The sequence below is a fragment of the Leptonotus elevatus genome, chromosome 4 (assembly GCF_054856555.1).
Source record: "Leptonotus elevatus isolate MCC_2025b chromosome 4, RoL_Lele_1.0, whole genome shotgun sequence".
Classification (NCBI taxonomy): Eukaryota; Metazoa; Chordata; class Actinopteri; order Syngnathiformes; family Syngnathidae; genus Leptonotus; species Leptonotus elevatus.
Window position 1 is genome coordinate 445,373 of NC_141242.1, and position 18,298 is coordinate 463,670.

Consider the following 18,298-nt stretch of genomic DNA (forward strand, 5'->3'; position numbering starts at 1 on the left):
CGGACGCGCTACCAATTTCAGATGAAAACGAACGTGGCAGGAGGCAAACGCGGCAAGAAAAAGCACAAGATGACTTTTGCTATTTCCATTTATTCACTCAGCAGGTAACAAAAAGTCGTATTTACATGTCAACGCTTTGAAGTCGGTCAACGAGTGGTGAGCATCACGCTGGTGGCGCTCGCCACCATCTTGTGGTAATCGGCCAGTTTGTCTCGAAGTTTGTCGTAAAGCTGAAACGATAGCAAAAGGTCAACAGGAAGCGCTTCCACGGGAACAGGAAGCGAGGCGGCGGCCGACTCACGACTTGGTTGGTCTGCGTGTCCTTGAGCGCCGCCATCAGCTGATCGACGGGCGTGTACGGCAGCCACACGCACGGACTGCGTGCCGACAGCGGCGTCTTGAGCGGCAAAAAAACAGAATGAAAAAGGAAACAAAAAAACACGCATTTGGCACGCCTGTCATCCGCAACAGTCACAACAAGCCAATCGTGTCTTCAAGTGCGCGTGTGGGAAAAAAGTCATCGTAGCGCACGTGTTGGCGAGCTCGGTCGTGTGTGCGCACGTTACCTTGATGCCAAAGTATTGGTGTCCACGTCCCAGCAGCGCGTCCACGTACTCCATCACCAGCTCGGCCGCGGCGTCCAGCAGGTCAAAGTTCAAATAGAGACGCAGCAGAGCCGCCGCGTCCACTTCCTGCACGAAGGCATCGTCGTCAACATCCGCCCGCTAACGCGCAATTTCACATTTTTCGCCAACGCTCGCTTCATTGCCACGAAAGTGCTCACAACACAAACGGCTCGCACGTCACAACAGTCCGCACATGCAAGCGGGACAGCAGCCGACCAGACGCACCTTGTAACCCTTGACGAGCCAATCGGGCGGCGGCACGCCGTGCGACAGCAGCTTGAGCAGAACTTGGCGGTGGTGAAGGCCGTCGGGCGACGGGAACTGGGAAAGGAACCAAGACAGGAGACGCCAGGCCTCGTCTGTGGCGCTAGAAAAACAAAAGCGCAACGTTTAGCAGGCCGAATGTGCGCGGCGGAAAGTTGAAGCGTGGAGAGCCAACCTGGACTCTTTGGTGTTGACCACAGACGACAGCTGATTGGCCGCCAACCACAGCCACGCCTCGTTTTGAGCCTCCTCGCCACCAAACTGAAGCTTGATGCACCTGACAAGAAAACAAAAGTCCTTCAGGTTCTTGCCACGTCACAAGCAGAACTTCACACGTCGCGTGGAGGCCAACTCGCTTGCAACAGACAAATACGCCACAAGTAAGAGAGAAAAAGACACAAGATGAAGACGGCGTCGCCGCACATGTCAGCTGAGAGGGCGGGGCAAATATATGACATGAACATATTTCAAATATAACAACCTTCAGTCCAATTGGAGGAAGAGAATACATTTGTACAATACGTACATTTTCATTTAAAATTAAATCGCAATTTGACAAAACGTGATTATTAATCGTGAAAGCTGCGATTTAAATAGAGCGGAGGGGGGGGGCATGGGAAGGGGGGGGGCATGAACGTCTCCGCTGTAAATAAAGTGCACATCATTTTCAATGAGGTCTCGTGAGAGCTCGAGACGAGTGTCTCCAATTTCATTTGTTTGATTTTGCTTTTAAAACTAAACGTCGCCGTTGTGACGACCTTTTTTCAGCTGTCGCGCGTTTTGTCAATAAACGCAAGCGTCTGCTCGACAACCTGTCGCGTGACGAGCGCGTGTACAATTCAAGTGCTGATGCGTCGCCATGTTTGCACGCTGGCAGGCCGCTGCTGCCGCACGGCGTGGCGTCCCATTTCATGAAGGAAAATCAGGACGCACAAAATGATTATTGCTCGTCATTTATTGAACGATGTGCCAGTGCGCCGCCGCAGCCTCTTTGAATGTAATAATAATAATAATAATAATAATGGATGAGATTTATTTAGCGCTTTATGGACACTCCGAGCTGCTTGACAATGGATACATTATTTGTGCGCTCACACTTTGACACTGCGGTGGCGGGAAACGACTTAAGTAGCCACAGCTGCAGGCTGACGGAAGCGCGGCTGCCATTGTGCGCCATAAAACAAATGTTGATCCCGTGTCAGCAATTTGGAGGCAGCAACAATTGCTTTCAAGTGTTGAGTGGTGACGACAAGGCCCGGCTGACCTCGGGACTCACCTGAAGGTCAGCGCGTCGAAGATCGGCACCAGCGGCAGCTTGAAGGCGCCGCACAGCTGGCGGGCGCACGTGAACAGGCCGGCGTCCAGCAGGAGGCGCAGCAGCTCGTGCGGGCTGGCGCCACCTGAACACAAGGGGGCGCACGTACGCCAGCGCCACGCTTTAATGACGGCCACGAGGGAGGACCGAGGTGAGGTGGCGTTCCACGAACCTGCCACAGTGGCGGCCCGCGGCTGATGTTGCACCAGCGCCAGTCGGCAGGTGGCCATCATAAATTCTTTCTCCAGGTCGCGCAGCTCCAAAATCTCCACCTGACGCTTGACTGACGCACAGGAAGTGACATCACACATGCGACAGAAGAGCAGAAAAGCCGGCGGGAAGGTCATATGAATGCAGCTTGCAACTTGATGACATCATCAACGACATAATGCTGGCACATGATTTAGCCCAATTATTTTGATATTTTTGCCGATGGATGCCATGATCGGAATTTGGCATTTTCATGCTTCGCCAACCGATGAGTCCAAATACGACTGACGGCTATGTGCTTTGAAAAAGTCATCTCTTTTTTTGTGGGGGTGTCTGAGCAGGGTTCAATATGACTGACTGGCTGCGCTCTAAGAGGTGAGTAAACAGCTGACCCTTTGACATTAATTGTACTAGTTAGCCCAAAGGACAACATGAGCAGATCACGAGCAGGACAGTGTGATTTTATAATAAATACAAATAAAATAATAATATTAAAACAATAATACAATTAATAACAATAATAATCGTAAATAAGAAAATCTAATATAATGAATACAATAAAATAACAATAATATAAAAACAATAATAATAAAATGAATAACATTAGTAATAATCATCAAAAATAATCATAATCTGAAGAAAAATCACTAAAATTTTCCCTTTGGTATGGTGGTGGCCAGAGTGACAAGAGAGTGCCACCGTGTAGCTCCGCCCCTGCCCACGAGTCAATTCAACGTTGGTCAACAATTTCTTGAAACTTAACATTCTTCTTCTGTTCCAAATACTCGATGATTTAATCGAAAAACAAAATCGATTGTGTTTTTGCCAGAAAAATTCCCCAATTTGGATATTTTTTTTTGCACTGTGTAGTGTTAAAATTTCCCACAAGATGGCAGCAGAAGCAGCAAGTGAAGTTTGTGTTGATTGGCAGGTGTGAATCAAGTCTGACCTGGAGGCCCCACAAAGTCGCCGTCAGAGTTTCGCTTGGGAGACGCTCCCGGACGCTCCGACTACAAGAAAACAAAACGCGTCAGCGAGGTAAGACTGATGTACGAGCGCGCGCGCGTGCGTGCGTACCTCAGTGACGGGTCGAACCATCCACGCGTACTCTGGCCTGATGAGGTGCAAACAGTTGATTGCGGCCAAGAAGCAGTTGACCTGTTTCTTCAGGCCGCGCACCGAACACACCTCGCGACCCAAACGCACAGCCAGCTCCAACATCACCGTGCCCGCTACACGCACACGCACACGCACACACACAATGCCATTTAGCACATCAACAGGTGAATTTGCATTTGCGCTGGGCGTGTGCGTGCGTGCCTTTCCTGTAGTTGTGTCTGTTGATATGAAAGGCGTAGAGGAGTTCGTAGTAGTTATGCGTGAGGAGGTCGCCGCCTCTGGCCCGCGACTCGATGATTGCGACCACCTGCAGGGACGTGCGTGCGAGTGAGCGAGTGAGAAGTGGGCGGGGCCGGCCATTTTGCGTTCTGACCTCATCGTGCAGGTTGACGTAGGAGAAGCGGACCAGATCGTCAAGCTGAGCTCGCTCGCACAGAACCACCACCAGCTGCCGGAGACAGTCCAGCTGCCTGCGCGCAAACACACGCGTGTGTCACGGGTGAGCACGCGCGCACACGTGTGTCACACATGCGTGTCACACGTGCGTGTGCGTGCGCGCTTACATGCTGGAGTCCGGGTTCTGGATCAAGGCCTCGTAAGCTTCCCGGTTGTGTCCCAGGTCCAAATGATGCTTGAAGATTCGAGTCCACAAGGCCGCCTGCACACAAAGCGGGCTTAACTCGAGTCCGAGTTGGACTTGAAGATGGCGTCCGAACCCGGCCGGGCTGAGATCACCTGACTGCCGACGTCGTCGACCGCCTCAGCTAACGCCAACGTCGCTAACTGGATCACAAGCTCCGGTAGAGCGACGTCCTCCAACAGACGCAGCACCTGACAAACACACGCGCAGTCTGTTAGCATTAGCATGAAAGCTTTTGTAGCAGTGGCTCGTCTGTTAGCATTAGCAGCAACCTTGTTGTAGTAGCGCAAGGCGGGCGAGCAGGTGGTGGCCGGGTCGTCCTCGCCGCCCGTCAATCTCGTGAGGAAGTCTTCCTTCGTCACCTCGGGGGCGGCTTCCTGGAAGCACTGTAAGGCCTAATGGGAAAGTGGCAAAAGGTCACGCCAGGTGCCCGCCCAACCCTTGAGGAGGCGGCATGCGTTTGCGGAGGTAGCAAATCCAGGTCCACAAAGTAAAAACCCTGCCACAGTTTGGTTTTAGCCCCTGATGCTAGCTAGCTCACTAGCAGGTAAACGAGCACCATGGGCGCTAGCTAGCTAGCGCCTGAAAGTAAAAACCCGGCAACAGTTGGGCTTTAGCCCCTTATGCTAGCTAGCCAGTTAGCTCCCTAGCAGGTAAACAAGCACCATGGGAGCTAGCTAGGGAGCTAGCTAGCTAGCACCTGGGGCTAAAGACAAACTGTGGCAGGGTTTTTACTTTTTGGACTTGGATTTGCCACCTCTGTGCGTTTGTACGTGCTCACCTTGTGACCTTCGTTATTGGCAAGGTAGCATTGAGCTAACATGAAGCAGCAGGAGCCCATCTTCATCTGACAGAACGGACTGATCAGACGCACGTAGTCCTGCGCACACAAACGCAACTTTCACGCTTTCACAATAAAAACATTGAGCTGTTTTCAGCAGTAACAAGTTCATATTTTGTCCAGAATGAATTTGATGACTCCATTCTTCTTCTTCTTGTACTGAAGACGACATCACCTGTGCTGAGGAAGTAGGTCAGTGTTTCACAACCACCGTGCCGTGGAAAATTGTCCAATTCCACCAAATTGATAACAACCAGTGTTGGGAATAACGACGTTTAAAGGTGAGGTCTTTAGTTTTCACTCAGAAATAAACACTTCCTAAACACATGTAATGTTTCTCAATCGACACCTCTGGCCATCTGTTAATGTGTGGTGCTGATTTTGTCATCGTCCTCCAACACCCCAGCCTGTATTTTGCCACGAGCGGGACCTTTGTGGGCGGAAAGTCTATGTTCACTCCTGCAGCCAATCACAGAGTGGGGGGCGTGTCGCTGAATTCATTGATTAGTTTCAAGGCTCAACGTTGTGCTCTGAAAATGTCATGTTAGAGGCACCGTCGATGTCGGACCTCGTCACAATAAAAGTGTCTTGACAGCTGAACTGTGCAGTGACTTTTATTTTGGAGGTGCCGCGGGAAGCGTGACTTCCTTCCTTAGCAAAGAGTCCACATGCCTCGCCTTCTCTTGCGGGTTTAACTTAACTTCGACAAGAATGACATGATTTTGATTTTGGTCAATGAAAAAAAGTGTGCCGTGGCGCCAAAAAGGTTGAAAATCACTGAAGTAGGTAACGAGCAATCATGGCTCACCTGTGCCATGATTGCTCGCCACCTACTTCCTCAGCACAGGTGATGTCATCTTCAGTTGAGTGGAAATTTAAAGGTACTGTATTCAATTTACACGAAAAATAATGAAGCTACCAAATTCATGCCGAACAAAATATTAACTTTTTGCTGCCCGAGTATCCCCATAAAGTCAGATGCTCGAAAAGCGTAATAAACTGAATTTCAAAAAGAAAAGTCAAACCAAAACAAAAAGGAAACTGAAGAATCCAAAAGCATTGTGAGAAACGTGTTTGCGTGTGCGCACGCTCGCAAGAGCACATTGATGACATCATCACTTGCTTTGGGAAGAAGGAAATGAGCTAAATGATTTCAGAGCGTGTCGCGATGACATCATCAGGCGTGCTGCACCCACCTGCAGCTGAGTGTACTGACAGTTGGCCATCAGGCATTCTGGGAAGTGGAAGGTGGGATTGCTGGGCCAGCTGTCACGCCGCCGTTAAGGCACAACAACAACAACAACAACACGCCGTCCATCGTCATGGCAACGGTGGCGAGGATACAGCAGCTGAGCGAGCAGCTGGAGGACGGACACCATCGAGTCGTTCCAGGTGACGGCGCCGCCCGCCGCCGCACTTTGGGAGATGACGTGGCGGATGGCCAACTTGCGGCCGCAACTCTGGTAGAACAACTCCACCGGCGACTGACAAACGGCCGCTGGAACACACAAACGCACGTTCACGCCGCAACTTGAATGACCACACAAAAAAACGCGAGCAAGAGTGAGGTTGTGGCGTCGGCAACCTGCGGCGCTGCCGGTGATGACGGGGGTGTCGTTGAGGTGCAGGGCGATGAGGTGCTGCAGGTTGGCGTCCCTGCAGAAAGGCGAGAGGGGAGGTGAAAGGTCACGAGCGGAAGCGGCTGGCCGGACGCGCCGGCCGGCGGCGGGCGCGCGCACTCACACGGCATCGTCGGCGACGGGCGCGCTCACGCTTCCACCCAGCCGCTTGAGCAGGAAGTACGACGACAAGAACTGAGACACGTGCGGGATCACGTCCTGTTGGATCTCAAGCAGCTGAGAGGCTCCGCCCGCCAACACCTGACACACGCAACGGTCATGACAAAGAGCGAGCGAGCGAGCGAGCGTGCGTGCGTGCGTGCGTGCGTACGTGTTGGCCGAGGCGCAGGCATAACTTGAGGAGGAGGAGCACGTCCCTGCAGAGGAACATCCGCGTGGTGCTGACGTGGTTCAGCGCTTGACACACCAGCGACACAGCAGTGGCGCTCGAGTACAACTGAGACGCGCTCACACGCACGCTCATGCTCTCACCTGGAACACGCAACACACACGCAACACGTTAAAGGAAGCAGCTGCTGTTGATGGTGTGAACATTTTCATGGTCGTCAACAGATGAGACTTTGTGAAATGCTGCCGTGCAATGACCAAGCGATCCCTGCAGATGGCGCCGTTGCATGACTTTGGACAGCGCCGTATATAGTTTGGCCAACTCGCTTTCAGCAGGCTAACAAGATGGCGTCCATATGACACGTGACCAGCAGTTGACCGATCGCAGCGTATGCGCTTGGAAACCGAGTTGGCCAAACTCTCCATCATCAGTTCTGACTTTGGATTTGTCATCAGCTCAGCTTGGCGGCCGTTCAATCTTGTTGATGATTGATTCATTGAATGGACAAAATATTGACTATTTAACATGATTCCCCCCCCCCCATTTTGAAATGGCATTTGCACAGACCCGTCACCTGAACTTGTCATGGATTGTCCCCGTGAAATTCTATTCCTGTAATTGATGGAGCGAAGGTCAAACGACACGTAAAAAAGCCACCGCCGCTCAACTCGTCGTAGCGTTTTAAGTCGTTTGTCTCCGTGTAAAGAAAGGATCCTTTTGCCACGCCCACTCTTGTTTTTGTTGAAAGTGTCACAAAAGCAAAATATGGGGGCGTCACTATTTTGCTGGACAACGTTCACATTGTCACCATTGAGCCAAAAAGTTTGGGCGAGGCCGAGCAAGCGAGCGAGCGAGCGAGCGCACGTGCTCGTTGCCGGATGTTTGCGCATTACGTTCACTGCCAACGCTCGCAAGTCAAATATCTTATCTGGAAAAAAATTTGCGTGGGCTCACTCATATCTCAACACGCCCTCAAACAACTCCTTCTCGCCATGACGTCGCTCGGCTTCCTGTCAATCAAGCGAGGAAGGAAGCAAGTCGGGGTGCACAATAAGGACAAACTGACAGATACCACATGATGAAGAGCGTGACATCATCATCATCATCATTAACACGTAGCCAAATAAATCAAATTCAACAAGCGGGCTCCATGTATTCTTCGCTAATTGGACTTGTTACCATTTTTGAATGCTTTTTTTAAGTTAGTAATGGCCTTGGATAATCTGAGATGTGCTTTTTACGATGCATCTGAAGGCTCACTGGGAAAGAAAAAATGACACAAAATCAAAACTTATTGTACATCGCACGGGCCATTTCCGCCATCACCGCATTTTTTCCTGATATTCCGCAACTTTACATGGAAGGAAGGAAGGAAGGAAGTTCATACCAGGTAAGAGCGGACCGCCTCCAAAGTCCAAGTCCGTCTCCAGGTCCAACTCCCTGAGCAGAACCAATATGGCCGCCGTCGGGTTGCGAAGGTCCTGCAGTCTCTTCTGGATGTCCTCCATCACGTTTTGACTGCACGCACACGCAACAGATGAGCGTGTCACATCAACACGCCAATATGAGTGTGTGTGTGTGTGTGTGTGTGTGTGTGTGTGTGTGTGTGTGTGTGAGACATACTTGTCCTCCGCCAGCATTTTGTCCAGGACGGCCTCAACGCTCCTCTCTGGCGACTGGGCCTGTTGGAGCGCGTTCTCCACGTCGCGCGCCATCTCCAGGGAGACGGCGTCCCTCAGCATTCGCAGACACGCCATCAGCGTCGACACGTCGCCGCCCACCGACCATTCTGAACGCACGCCCGCGCGCGCACGTCAGGATGAGGCACGCGGGAAGGAACTCGGGGCGCACGCGGGAAGGAGCTGGGCGCTTACCCTCGGCGAGCGGCGCGTCGTCTTCCGACAGGAAGTGGTCATCGGAGGACAGGTAGAGGTGGTCGATGGCGAAAGAAGGCAGCAGGAAGGAAAGGAAACCCTGCAAGGACGAGCGGGAGAGCGCGCTGGTGTCGGCCAGTGAAAAGAAAAGTGGGCGTGTCCGGCCCGTACCTTCTTGAGCAGGCACGCCATGTGACTGTGAGGAGCGACGCTGATGGCGAGCGGCGTGGACAGACCCTCCTGGTACTCCAGACAGCGCGCGTAAAACCTGGACCAGAATTCCACCTGCAGGTGGCGATATTCCTCCTGGGAAAACTCAAACTCCGTCACGCTGTTCTGGAGCTGCAAACGCAAAACGTCAATTGGCTGTCAATCGTCACTCAAGATGGACGCCATCAAAAGCAATTTCCATCCCTTGATTGAAAAGCAGGACATGGCGTCAAATGGAGAGCGCCATTTGATGAGGATTTCGCTCGTCTTATAGTCAAAGGAGCGCCACAAGATTTACTGCCACGTCATCGCCAGCATTTCAAGTCCAATCGAAAGCTCAATGCTCAAAATTGCTCATGACGAATGGATGAATTGTTGCCGCCAAGGGACAACAACATTCTACGGTACGATTCTCACTTTGGGGCCAAAACCTTCCATCAGCAGCGGCAGCTGTGTGTTTTTTTGGGGCATCATCAGCGCAGGTGAAGCAAGACAACCTGCCCCACCGCCGTCGCTACCGTGACCGTGCGAGCAGTTATGGAGCCCGACGCCTTTTCCCTTCGTCAACAAAATGGTCTCTCGGGAGTTTTGGGGAGGACGGCTTTTCCGAGGGCGCTCGCCAAGACTTCCTGCGAGAGGAGCCAATACATTTGTGAGAGCGCCAGGAGGCCGTCCAAAACGGGGCCCCGCCCATTTCATTTGCGCGACCTCCACTGATCTGAATATATGACTGGATAGCCGATAGCCGCCCGTCAAAGCTGAAGTCACAGGGCGGCCATCTTGCTCCTCCCATCTCGCCAGCAAACTACTGTATAAACTATACGGCATACGTACAGATTCGATTTCTACAGCTTGTAGGTCGTTAGTATCGACCTGTTGCAGGTGAGGTCACAGCCCTCATGGGAACGCCCCCTCCGGGACGCCGGACGGCAAAAGACTTGCCTGTATTGTAACCATTGAATCTCGTACAGCGTAAAGTCCTTTATCTTATAAAATGGTCGTATGTTGCCGCGCGGTCGTTGTGCAGACCGACAAAGGAGTCGACCGAATGTTGCTTTTTATCGCATACCGACTCACGAAGACAAAAGACGTCGATGGAGAGCGGCCATCGCCAGAAAGGACCGGCAGGCCGCAAAGTATTCACGGATTTGCAGCCATCTTTTTTTGCCAGGTGAGTCACAAAGATTGTAACGGGTGTCGAATTGCGGATTTCAAATCACGCAACCGAGCCAGATAGTTCGCGTCCGCTCCAACGGCACAAACGCACCGCTTCGTTTTAAAATGCACCTTCTTTAAAAAGTGCATTTGACTGTTTAATAAATGGGGGATTTCGTTTTTGCACTCTGGAGTTAAAGTCATGTTCATGAAATGACCGATGGGCAATAATAACTTTTCATTTGTAAAATAACAGTCGCTAAGTCACTAAGTCGCTCCGGGTCACGTCATCATGTGATGTCGGTGCAAATGGTCAATAGGGGCCGGGGTGGGTGTGGGGTCGGGTTCGTGACGGGGTGGTCACTATTTATTTATTTTTTTAAGTAAAAAAAAACAAAAAGTGGACAATATGTGCTGCTTTGAAGACCCCCTTTTTCTTTTATGGCTCAGTTCCTTAGACCCAAATATTAGATTTGGCATCTTTTGTTGAATTAACAGTTATAATTATTTTATAAAAAAATATATATATACATACAAGTTTCCTGTAAACATCATTAAGCATATAATTTATACACATTTTTCAGTAAAATGTCTGAAGTCCTCTTGTTTATATTTAACAAATGGAAAACATGACCAATCATGCTGTTTCTACTAAGTACGTCTCAAACGTTCTCCAATTTGGATACTGTTAATGCATATGATCGTCTAGCGAGAAATGTTTCTTGGGTGGAGCAATATGGCGGCCTCGCGGCTTCAAAAGTCTTGGCCTATGGGCTATCCAGTCATATATTCAGGCCTTGATGCAAAAATTCTGACGATGCAACAAAGACATGCTAACCAGCGCACCGCAACTATTTTGTTGGGGGTGGGGGACAAAGTGGGGTCCGAGGCGTGGTGCGTCATCTGCATTACGGGAGCGGCGGCCTTGGTAGCTAACTAGCATGCTAAAGGAGCCGCCTTTCCGCCAAAGTGCCGCACATTTTCCGAGGCCACTTTCACTCAACAAATTCAATTTGCACCTCAAAAAAAAAATCTTTGCTCGCAATCGGATACCAGCACAGATCATTATCATCATCATCATCATCATCATCATCATCAACATCATGTTGAGCGTGAAGATGAGGAGGAAGAGCACCTCGTTCTCCACGGCCAGCGTGACTTCCTTCTTCAGCCCCTCCCACGAGACGTCGGCGAGGATGTCCGAGCCTCGGCGGAAGATCTGATGACGGCGACGACAAAAAGGATCGTCAGTACGCGCGCAAAGGCCCCGTTGCCACGGTAACAGCCGCTCACCTGGATAGCTTTGACGATGGCCGGCGCCGTGAAATGAAGCGGCGAGAAGATGGCGTCCAAGTAGGTCTCCTGTCAATCATCACATCAGACACGTCAGACAACGTTGGCAAGACGGCCGCGCGCTTCGACTTACGCGAGGGTCCTGATCCACGCCGACGTGGACTTCTTTCTCCGGGGGAGGCTGAACAAACACCTCATTCCACTGACCACACGCGTTCCTGACAAACACGGAAGGGAAACAAATGAGGACGTCGCGGACGGACAGAAAATTGCCGGCAGCACAGAAGAGGTTGCCGACAGGAATAGGGATAGACCGATTATCGGACGGGCCGATATTCAACATTTTGACGAACATCGGCATTGACGATTTTGAAGGATCATATGGACGATAATAAATCCATTCAAAAAAAGAAAAGAAAAAAAATCTGGGAACTAATTATTGACATTTTAATAGACGCTTCTGACACGGGAAACTCTCTGCACCTTCTGTCTTTGTTTGACATTAAGACTAGATAAGAAAAATGTTAATACTTCAGATATAAAAAAATAAACTTCATTTACTGTAGCAAACAATAGGGAGCTATTTACTTAAGTTTTTATTTCACTTCCGAAGACATGCTACTGCCTCTGGAAGTCAAACAAATATGTCTATTGACTATTTCTTAACTCCAATATTTTTACAAACCCTAAGCGTTGTTCAATAAATATATCCTTTATATTATATTAGGTTTTTTTTATGCCAATATTTTTCCCTTGTAGTGAAAATAAGTATTGTCTCCAAATATCGGTTATTGGCCTGAAAAAATCTTATGGGTCTATCTGGAGACAGGAAGCAGCAAGTCACAAAATGGCGCAAGAAGAAACAAGTCAGAAGGAAGGAGGAGCTTACGTGGAGGAAGAAGGAAATGGAAGACAGGAAGGAGGAAGTCGTGGACAGGAAGGACGAAGCGTTCAACAGGAAGTCCCAGACAGGAAGGACCAAGTCATAGGCTGGGGGGGTCCAAACTTTTCTCTCTCTCGCTCTCTCTTTTTTTTTTTTTAAGTACTGTAGCCTTGCATGCATGTCAATTTTTTTCTTCCAATAGTTGAGAAATGGAAGGCGGCCGGGCCACAAACGGCCCCCAGACCGTAGTTTGGACCCCCCGTCATAGGCGGACAGGAAGGAGAAGCGAGTGCCGTTTTTGTCTGACCGTTCAAAGTTGATGTATTTGACGACGGCGGTGTTGTCGTCGTCCAGCCACAGGGCCCAAAGGTCACTGGAGGTCAGCGTGAAGTCCACCAGTGTCTCCTATGGCAAAACATTTCAGCCGTTGACTTTTGGCTTGCGCGCACGTTTGCGCGCACGCGCGCGCCATCTCACCTGAGCGCATAAGAGCGAGGAGACGTGCTGCAGGCTGTAGCGGTTGTTGTCGGCGGCCAGCAGCTGCAGTAGCACAAACTGGCCTGCGTGGGGCGACGACAGGTACACGGCCAGGCACAGGCCGGAGGTCGAGCAAGAGGTCAGCCGCACGCGGTGGCCCGCCCCCGACCAGCGCTCGCCGCCCTTCCACACCACCGGCATGTAGTCCAAGATGTCCGCCTCCAGCACGCAAGCCTGACTCTGAACGCACACACGCACGCACGCGGCATCAACTTTTGCTGCTAAATGTTAAATGCATCGATGGGCTTTTTTCGGTCCGAGTTCAAAAGGTCCCACTGCATTTGAATGCACCACGCGAGCAGAGGTGGCAAATCCAGGTCCAGAAAGTCCAAACCTGGCGATTTGATTTACAGGTCACGATGAATCTAAAAGTTGATTATTGTGATCTTTTTTTAACTCAAATTCAGAAAACACGACAAACGACTTTGATGACATCATCCATGGCATCAAGCGGACTTGCAAGATGGCGGCCGCCGCTCACCCGAAGAGACCACACGCGCAGTTTGTGGTCCAGACACACGGCCAAGACCAGCGAGTCGTCCGCCAGCTCTCGCGCCGCCATGCTGGCCACGCAGTCCGCCGCGCTGTGCTCGCCGCCGCGCATGGCGCTCGGGATCAACACCGACAGACGACGCTTCACCCAACTCGTGTTCAGCTCTGACACAAACGCCTCGCCTGCACACACACACGAGCAGCTTCCCACATTAAGAGCGGCCCGATGGCCAGTGTCGAGTCCACTGACCGCAAATGGACAGTACACGTCACCAAAAAAAAAAACAACGATGAAATTAACACATTCCTGCTTTTCTTTTTTAGATATCCAGTACTGCTCAAAGGTTTGTGAACCCTGCAGGCATGGTCAGATTTTTTGTATAAAATATTAAAATAAATGTTTAGTCACACCCAAATCTATCTATCTATATCTATATATACACACACACACACACAGTATATACATAATAGATTAGATAGATAGATATGTGTATTAGTCAATATTTTGGGTTGATTAATCATTCGTCTTTTGACTGCGCTGCAAACATTTTGAGCAAGACTTTAACAAAAAAAATGGCAAAGGTGAAATATTCATGTCAATTTTAAAGTGAAAAAACAACAAGAAAGAAAATAAATGGTTGGAACTTCAGGGATCGTTATCACCGTGCCAGTGATAAACGCCAGTGCATGTGTTGAGGCCACACCCACATCAGCACACGACGCACCTTTCATCGCGGGCAGCGTGACCACCGCGACGCCCCCCACAGGCGAGGCCAAGGCGTAGTTGGCGTCTCCGCGCCGCGTGAGCCACACGGCGCTCACCCCAGTGGCGGCGGCGGCGGGCGTGAGCGTGGCGGGGATGGCGGCGCCGTGACACGCGTCCTCCAGGTTCATCTTGGCCACGTCCGTCAACACCGAGCGCATGTGAAACTCCGTCACCACGTCCTGAAAAGCACGCGGCATTCATTTTGTTTACGAAAACTAAATCCAAATATTTTCGGCAACACTTTTCTTACCGCATGAAAACTCGACAAGACTAAAACCACCATTAATAAACAATAATTGGGACTAAATCAAATCAGTATGCATTTTGGTCAACTAATCAAGACGAGACGAAAATTTTGCTCGCTTAATAAAGATTGGACTAAAATCTATGGACATTTTAGTTCACAAAGAAAGACGAGATAAAAAATTACGATTTTGTCAAATCTGTCACTAACGCACAGTGACACACCCCCTTTTCAAATCTGCAGCGATAGCTGTAGGCTAACGTTCAAACACTGATATGAATATGTGACTGGATAGCTGATAGGCCAACACTTTTGAAGCCGCCATATTGCTCCTCCCAAGAAACGTTTCTCGCCATATGATGCGACTATACATTTACGGGATCCAAATTGGAGAAGATTTCAGACAGTACTTTGTAGAAGCAGCATGATTTATGACGTTTTCAATTTGTTAAATACAAACAAGAGGACTTTAGACATTATACAACTTTTTTTATGAAAGAATTATAACTAATTCAACAAAAGATGCCTCTGCCAAATCTAATATTGGGGTCTAAGGAACTGAGCGCTAAAAGAAAAAGGGGGTCTTCAAAGCAGCACATACCATGCACTTATTTTTTTTACTTATTAAAATGTAGTGACCACCCCGCCACGAACCCCCTCAGCCCCGCCCCCTGGCTTTATACTAAATGCCTACTATACCGTATAGTTTATACAGCTGGCGAGATGGGAGGAGCAAGATGGCCGCCCTGTAACTTCAACGGCTAGCATGGGCGTGTATGGGCTATCGGCCATCCAGTCATATATTCAGATCAGTGCGTTCAAACAATGCTAATCTGACCGCTTACTGCTGCTAGCTTGCAGCATGAAAAAAAAACTAGCTTGCAGCATGGAGTCATAATAGCCACTTGATAATATACTCTAAGTGTGTGTGAAGTTGTTTTAAGTCAAAAAGATTTGAGAAAATTGAATGTGAAGTAGTTTCAAATTAGATGGAAATGTAAAAAAAAAAAAAAATGTAAAAGGATAAAATGATTGTCCAGACAAACTTTTTGTAGACTAAAAATTAGATGAATAAAATGAGGTTTTCTTGAACTAAAATAAAGACTCAAATGCTTAACATATAGTTGACTAAATAAAAATAGCACGAAGTTGACTAACTATGATAAAAAACTAACAAGTGGGATTGAAATTGGACTAAAATTGAGACTAAATTTAAAAAATGGCGTCCTGAAAATCGACACTTACTTGCAAGGCGCAACGCGCGCGCGCACGCTTACCACGGCAAGACTTACGCTGCGATAGAGACGCCTGGGGTGCGGCAGGAGCATCCGATGGACGCTCTGATTGGTGGCGACGAGGACCACCACGTTGTTGAGGGTCTCGGCCACGGCCACGCCCCCCGGCAACACCTGGCAGTGGACGAAGCGCAGCCGCACGGCGTTGTTCAGCAGGTTGCCGTCCAACGAGTGCTCCAGCAGCCACACAGAGTCGCCCGACGTGCTCCTGGACGGACGCCGCAAACGGCCGGCAAACCGGCAAAGGAGAAAAGTCACGCGGCTGGCTAATCGCGCTACAGTCCTCCCAAAACAACAACAAGCAATTTCAATCAAATAACACCGCCTCCCAAGTTCACATCTGGCCCTCCCTTCATTGAAAGAAAAAAGAAAAAAAGACAAAAGAAAAATTCAATCATATTCAGCAGAAGATCAATAAAAAGAAGAAAAAAAGAGAAGAATCCCAAGTAAAAGAAGACAATAATGCTAATGCTAATGCTACGGCGAGTGTTGCTAACCATGAGATGAATCTGTTGCTGGTGACGGAGCACACTTTGCCGCCACTGCCGCCGCCATCGTCATAGTGGAAGGCTCCGGCAGAATCGGGAAATTTCCCGGCTCTTGCAGCGGGCCCTGAAGCTACACACATCACACCAACCTTGAAAATCTTTCTGGGCAACACAAAATCCGCTTGCAATGACAGTCAAACTGTACAAGTTGATTATTTGACAACAAGGACGCCGGGAGGTCAAAAGGTCAATCATATTTTGGCAAACACGTTTAACAGCCGATATGGAAGCTCGACAACGACACACCTATTTTTTGGGGGGATGTGGGGGTGTTTGGCTAATATCGCAAGAAAACAAACTCACAAATGTAAGAGAAATACACATGTGACCTTTTCGGACGTTGATGTAAAGTCCCAATTCCCAAGTGTGCAAAATAGGTACGGTAGGTTGCTAAATTGAACTTTTCGCTCGGGTTTACCAATAAGGAGATAGTAATTGATTAGCAGTAGAGATGAACTATATCACGCGTTGAAGCACTGCGTCAGTCATCTGGACGAGGCGCTTGCCTGCTCGTCCTACGACGGCCACATATAAATATTTGTCAACGTAAAAACTCATATATGAATGGATTTCAGAGTATTGATGTGTGTGCAGTTGTGCACAAAATGCTAATTTTGCACATGTTATTATTTATTTATTTGGATGGGGCCCCATGAGCTGTCATCGTTTCGACAGCTATTCTTCCTGGGGTCCGATTAGACTTTTACAAATACAGTACGCACACATTTACATTGACTTCATAACTTACATACATCAGCTGTAGGCTGACTATTATACAACCAACTCTAAACAAGACATTCAAATATTTCACCCTTTTTTCAGAACTATTTGAAAAGCTTCACTCAAACGAGGGTCCAGATTGCTCGCATCGTCTCAAGTCGAAACAGGCCAGACCTTCTGTTGTCGGTCAAATGACAACGAGATGATTGCGCTCGCTTATCCTTCGCATAATGCAACTGATTGTGCAATAGAGCCGCCTTTTTCAATAGTAAGAATGTTGCTGAAAAATCAACAGATTGCATTTCAGTCTTTCTTCAACTCTAAACCACGAGCAGCGCCAGCACCTTTATATATTAATATTATAGGTCGATGTGTTATATTTAATATAGAAATATATAAATATTTGGTCTCATAAATTTTCTCTCTCTCAAATTTGCCACTTTATAATGTCATCATATTAAAATAATACAAAAAAGTCAAACTCATATCTAACCAGCCAATAAATATATTAGTTTTATTTAGTTTCGATACTAGCGGACACGAGCTCCACCATTCAGTGTAAAAAAAATAAAAAATGCGTAAAGCTGCATCTTTGCAACAAAATGAAACTATTTGTTCAGGCTTTTTTTTCCTTCCATGTCTTCCATAGTAAAGTGACCATTTCGGTTCACACACATGCGCGCGGGCACGATGCTAAACACCGCTAGCTGCTGTTAGCAAGTATAGTCCGAGGAAGGTTCGTCTCCCTGATGTCGCCGAGTGCTGGTTGGCCACTTGCAACCAGACCCAATACGAGCGTGTGTTCACTTTACCAAGTTTGATTTGGACTTCTCGGAACCTTTGGACAGCTTCCCGCTCAAACGCGCAAATCTCAAAGAAGCTTCGGCCCAACGTCGCCGCCATGTTGCTAGTGTGACGTCACTGCCAGAGTGCGCGCGCCACTAGCAGCTCAAATCTTTAAAGGGACCGGACAAAATGAATACATAAAATAAATTAATAATATCAATAATACTACTACTAATAATAAACCATTTTAGCAAAAAAAAAAAATCATCTGGGAAAAGAAAGTGCGTTTGAAGCTCGGAGGCCTTTGCCCACATATTTGTGTGCAACTTTTAAGATCGTGCCGACATTTTGCTTGGACGCCAGAGAGTAATTCGCATTTCGTTCCTTTTGGGGGGGGGGGCTTTCATATTCAATCACCGCAAAGCATCCAAAACGTTTAGAACGAGGGAAAATGTCACTTAAAATGACGACTGGCACAAAAAGATTCTTGATTTCGTTGTGTGAGGGCTTCA

At 48.7% G+C, this 18,298-nt stretch overlaps 1 protein-coding gene across 1 annotated transcript; it reads right to left on the reverse strand.

Annotated features, from left to right (window-relative positions):
- Nucleotides 1-70: 70 nt before the first annotated feature.
- On the reverse strand, nucleotides 71-17,915 carry nup160 (nucleoporin 160). Its single transcript, XM_086073827.1, has 34 exons — nucleotides 17,813-17,915; nucleotides 16,230-16,350; nucleotides 15,730-15,940; nucleotides 14,153-14,372; nucleotides 13,417-13,610; nucleotides 12,876-13,115; nucleotides 12,706-12,803; nucleotides 11,649-11,733; nucleotides 11,516-11,584; nucleotides 11,358-11,441; nucleotides 9,029-9,199; nucleotides 8,858-8,957; nucleotides 8,607-8,772; nucleotides 8,371-8,501; nucleotides 6,966-7,126; nucleotides 6,759-6,895; nucleotides 6,601-6,671; nucleotides 6,360-6,513; nucleotides 6,212-6,281; nucleotides 4,956-5,054; nucleotides 4,447-4,569; nucleotides 4,270-4,365; nucleotides 4,098-4,192; nucleotides 3,908-4,004; nucleotides 3,736-3,841; nucleotides 3,493-3,647; nucleotides 3,365-3,425; nucleotides 2,378-2,488; nucleotides 2,167-2,290; nucleotides 1,066-1,167; nucleotides 852-993; nucleotides 567-692; nucleotides 302-397; nucleotides 71-230 (listed from the first exon to the last, which is right to left on the reverse strand). The coding sequence occupies exons 1-34, from the start codon at nucleotides 17,901-17,903 to the stop codon at nucleotides 147-149; spliced, it is 4,191 nt and encodes a 1,396-aa protein (XP_085929953.1). The 5' UTR covers nucleotides 17,904-17,915; the 3' UTR covers nucleotides 71-146.
- Between the last annotated feature and the right edge of the window lie 383 nt (nucleotides 17,916-18,298).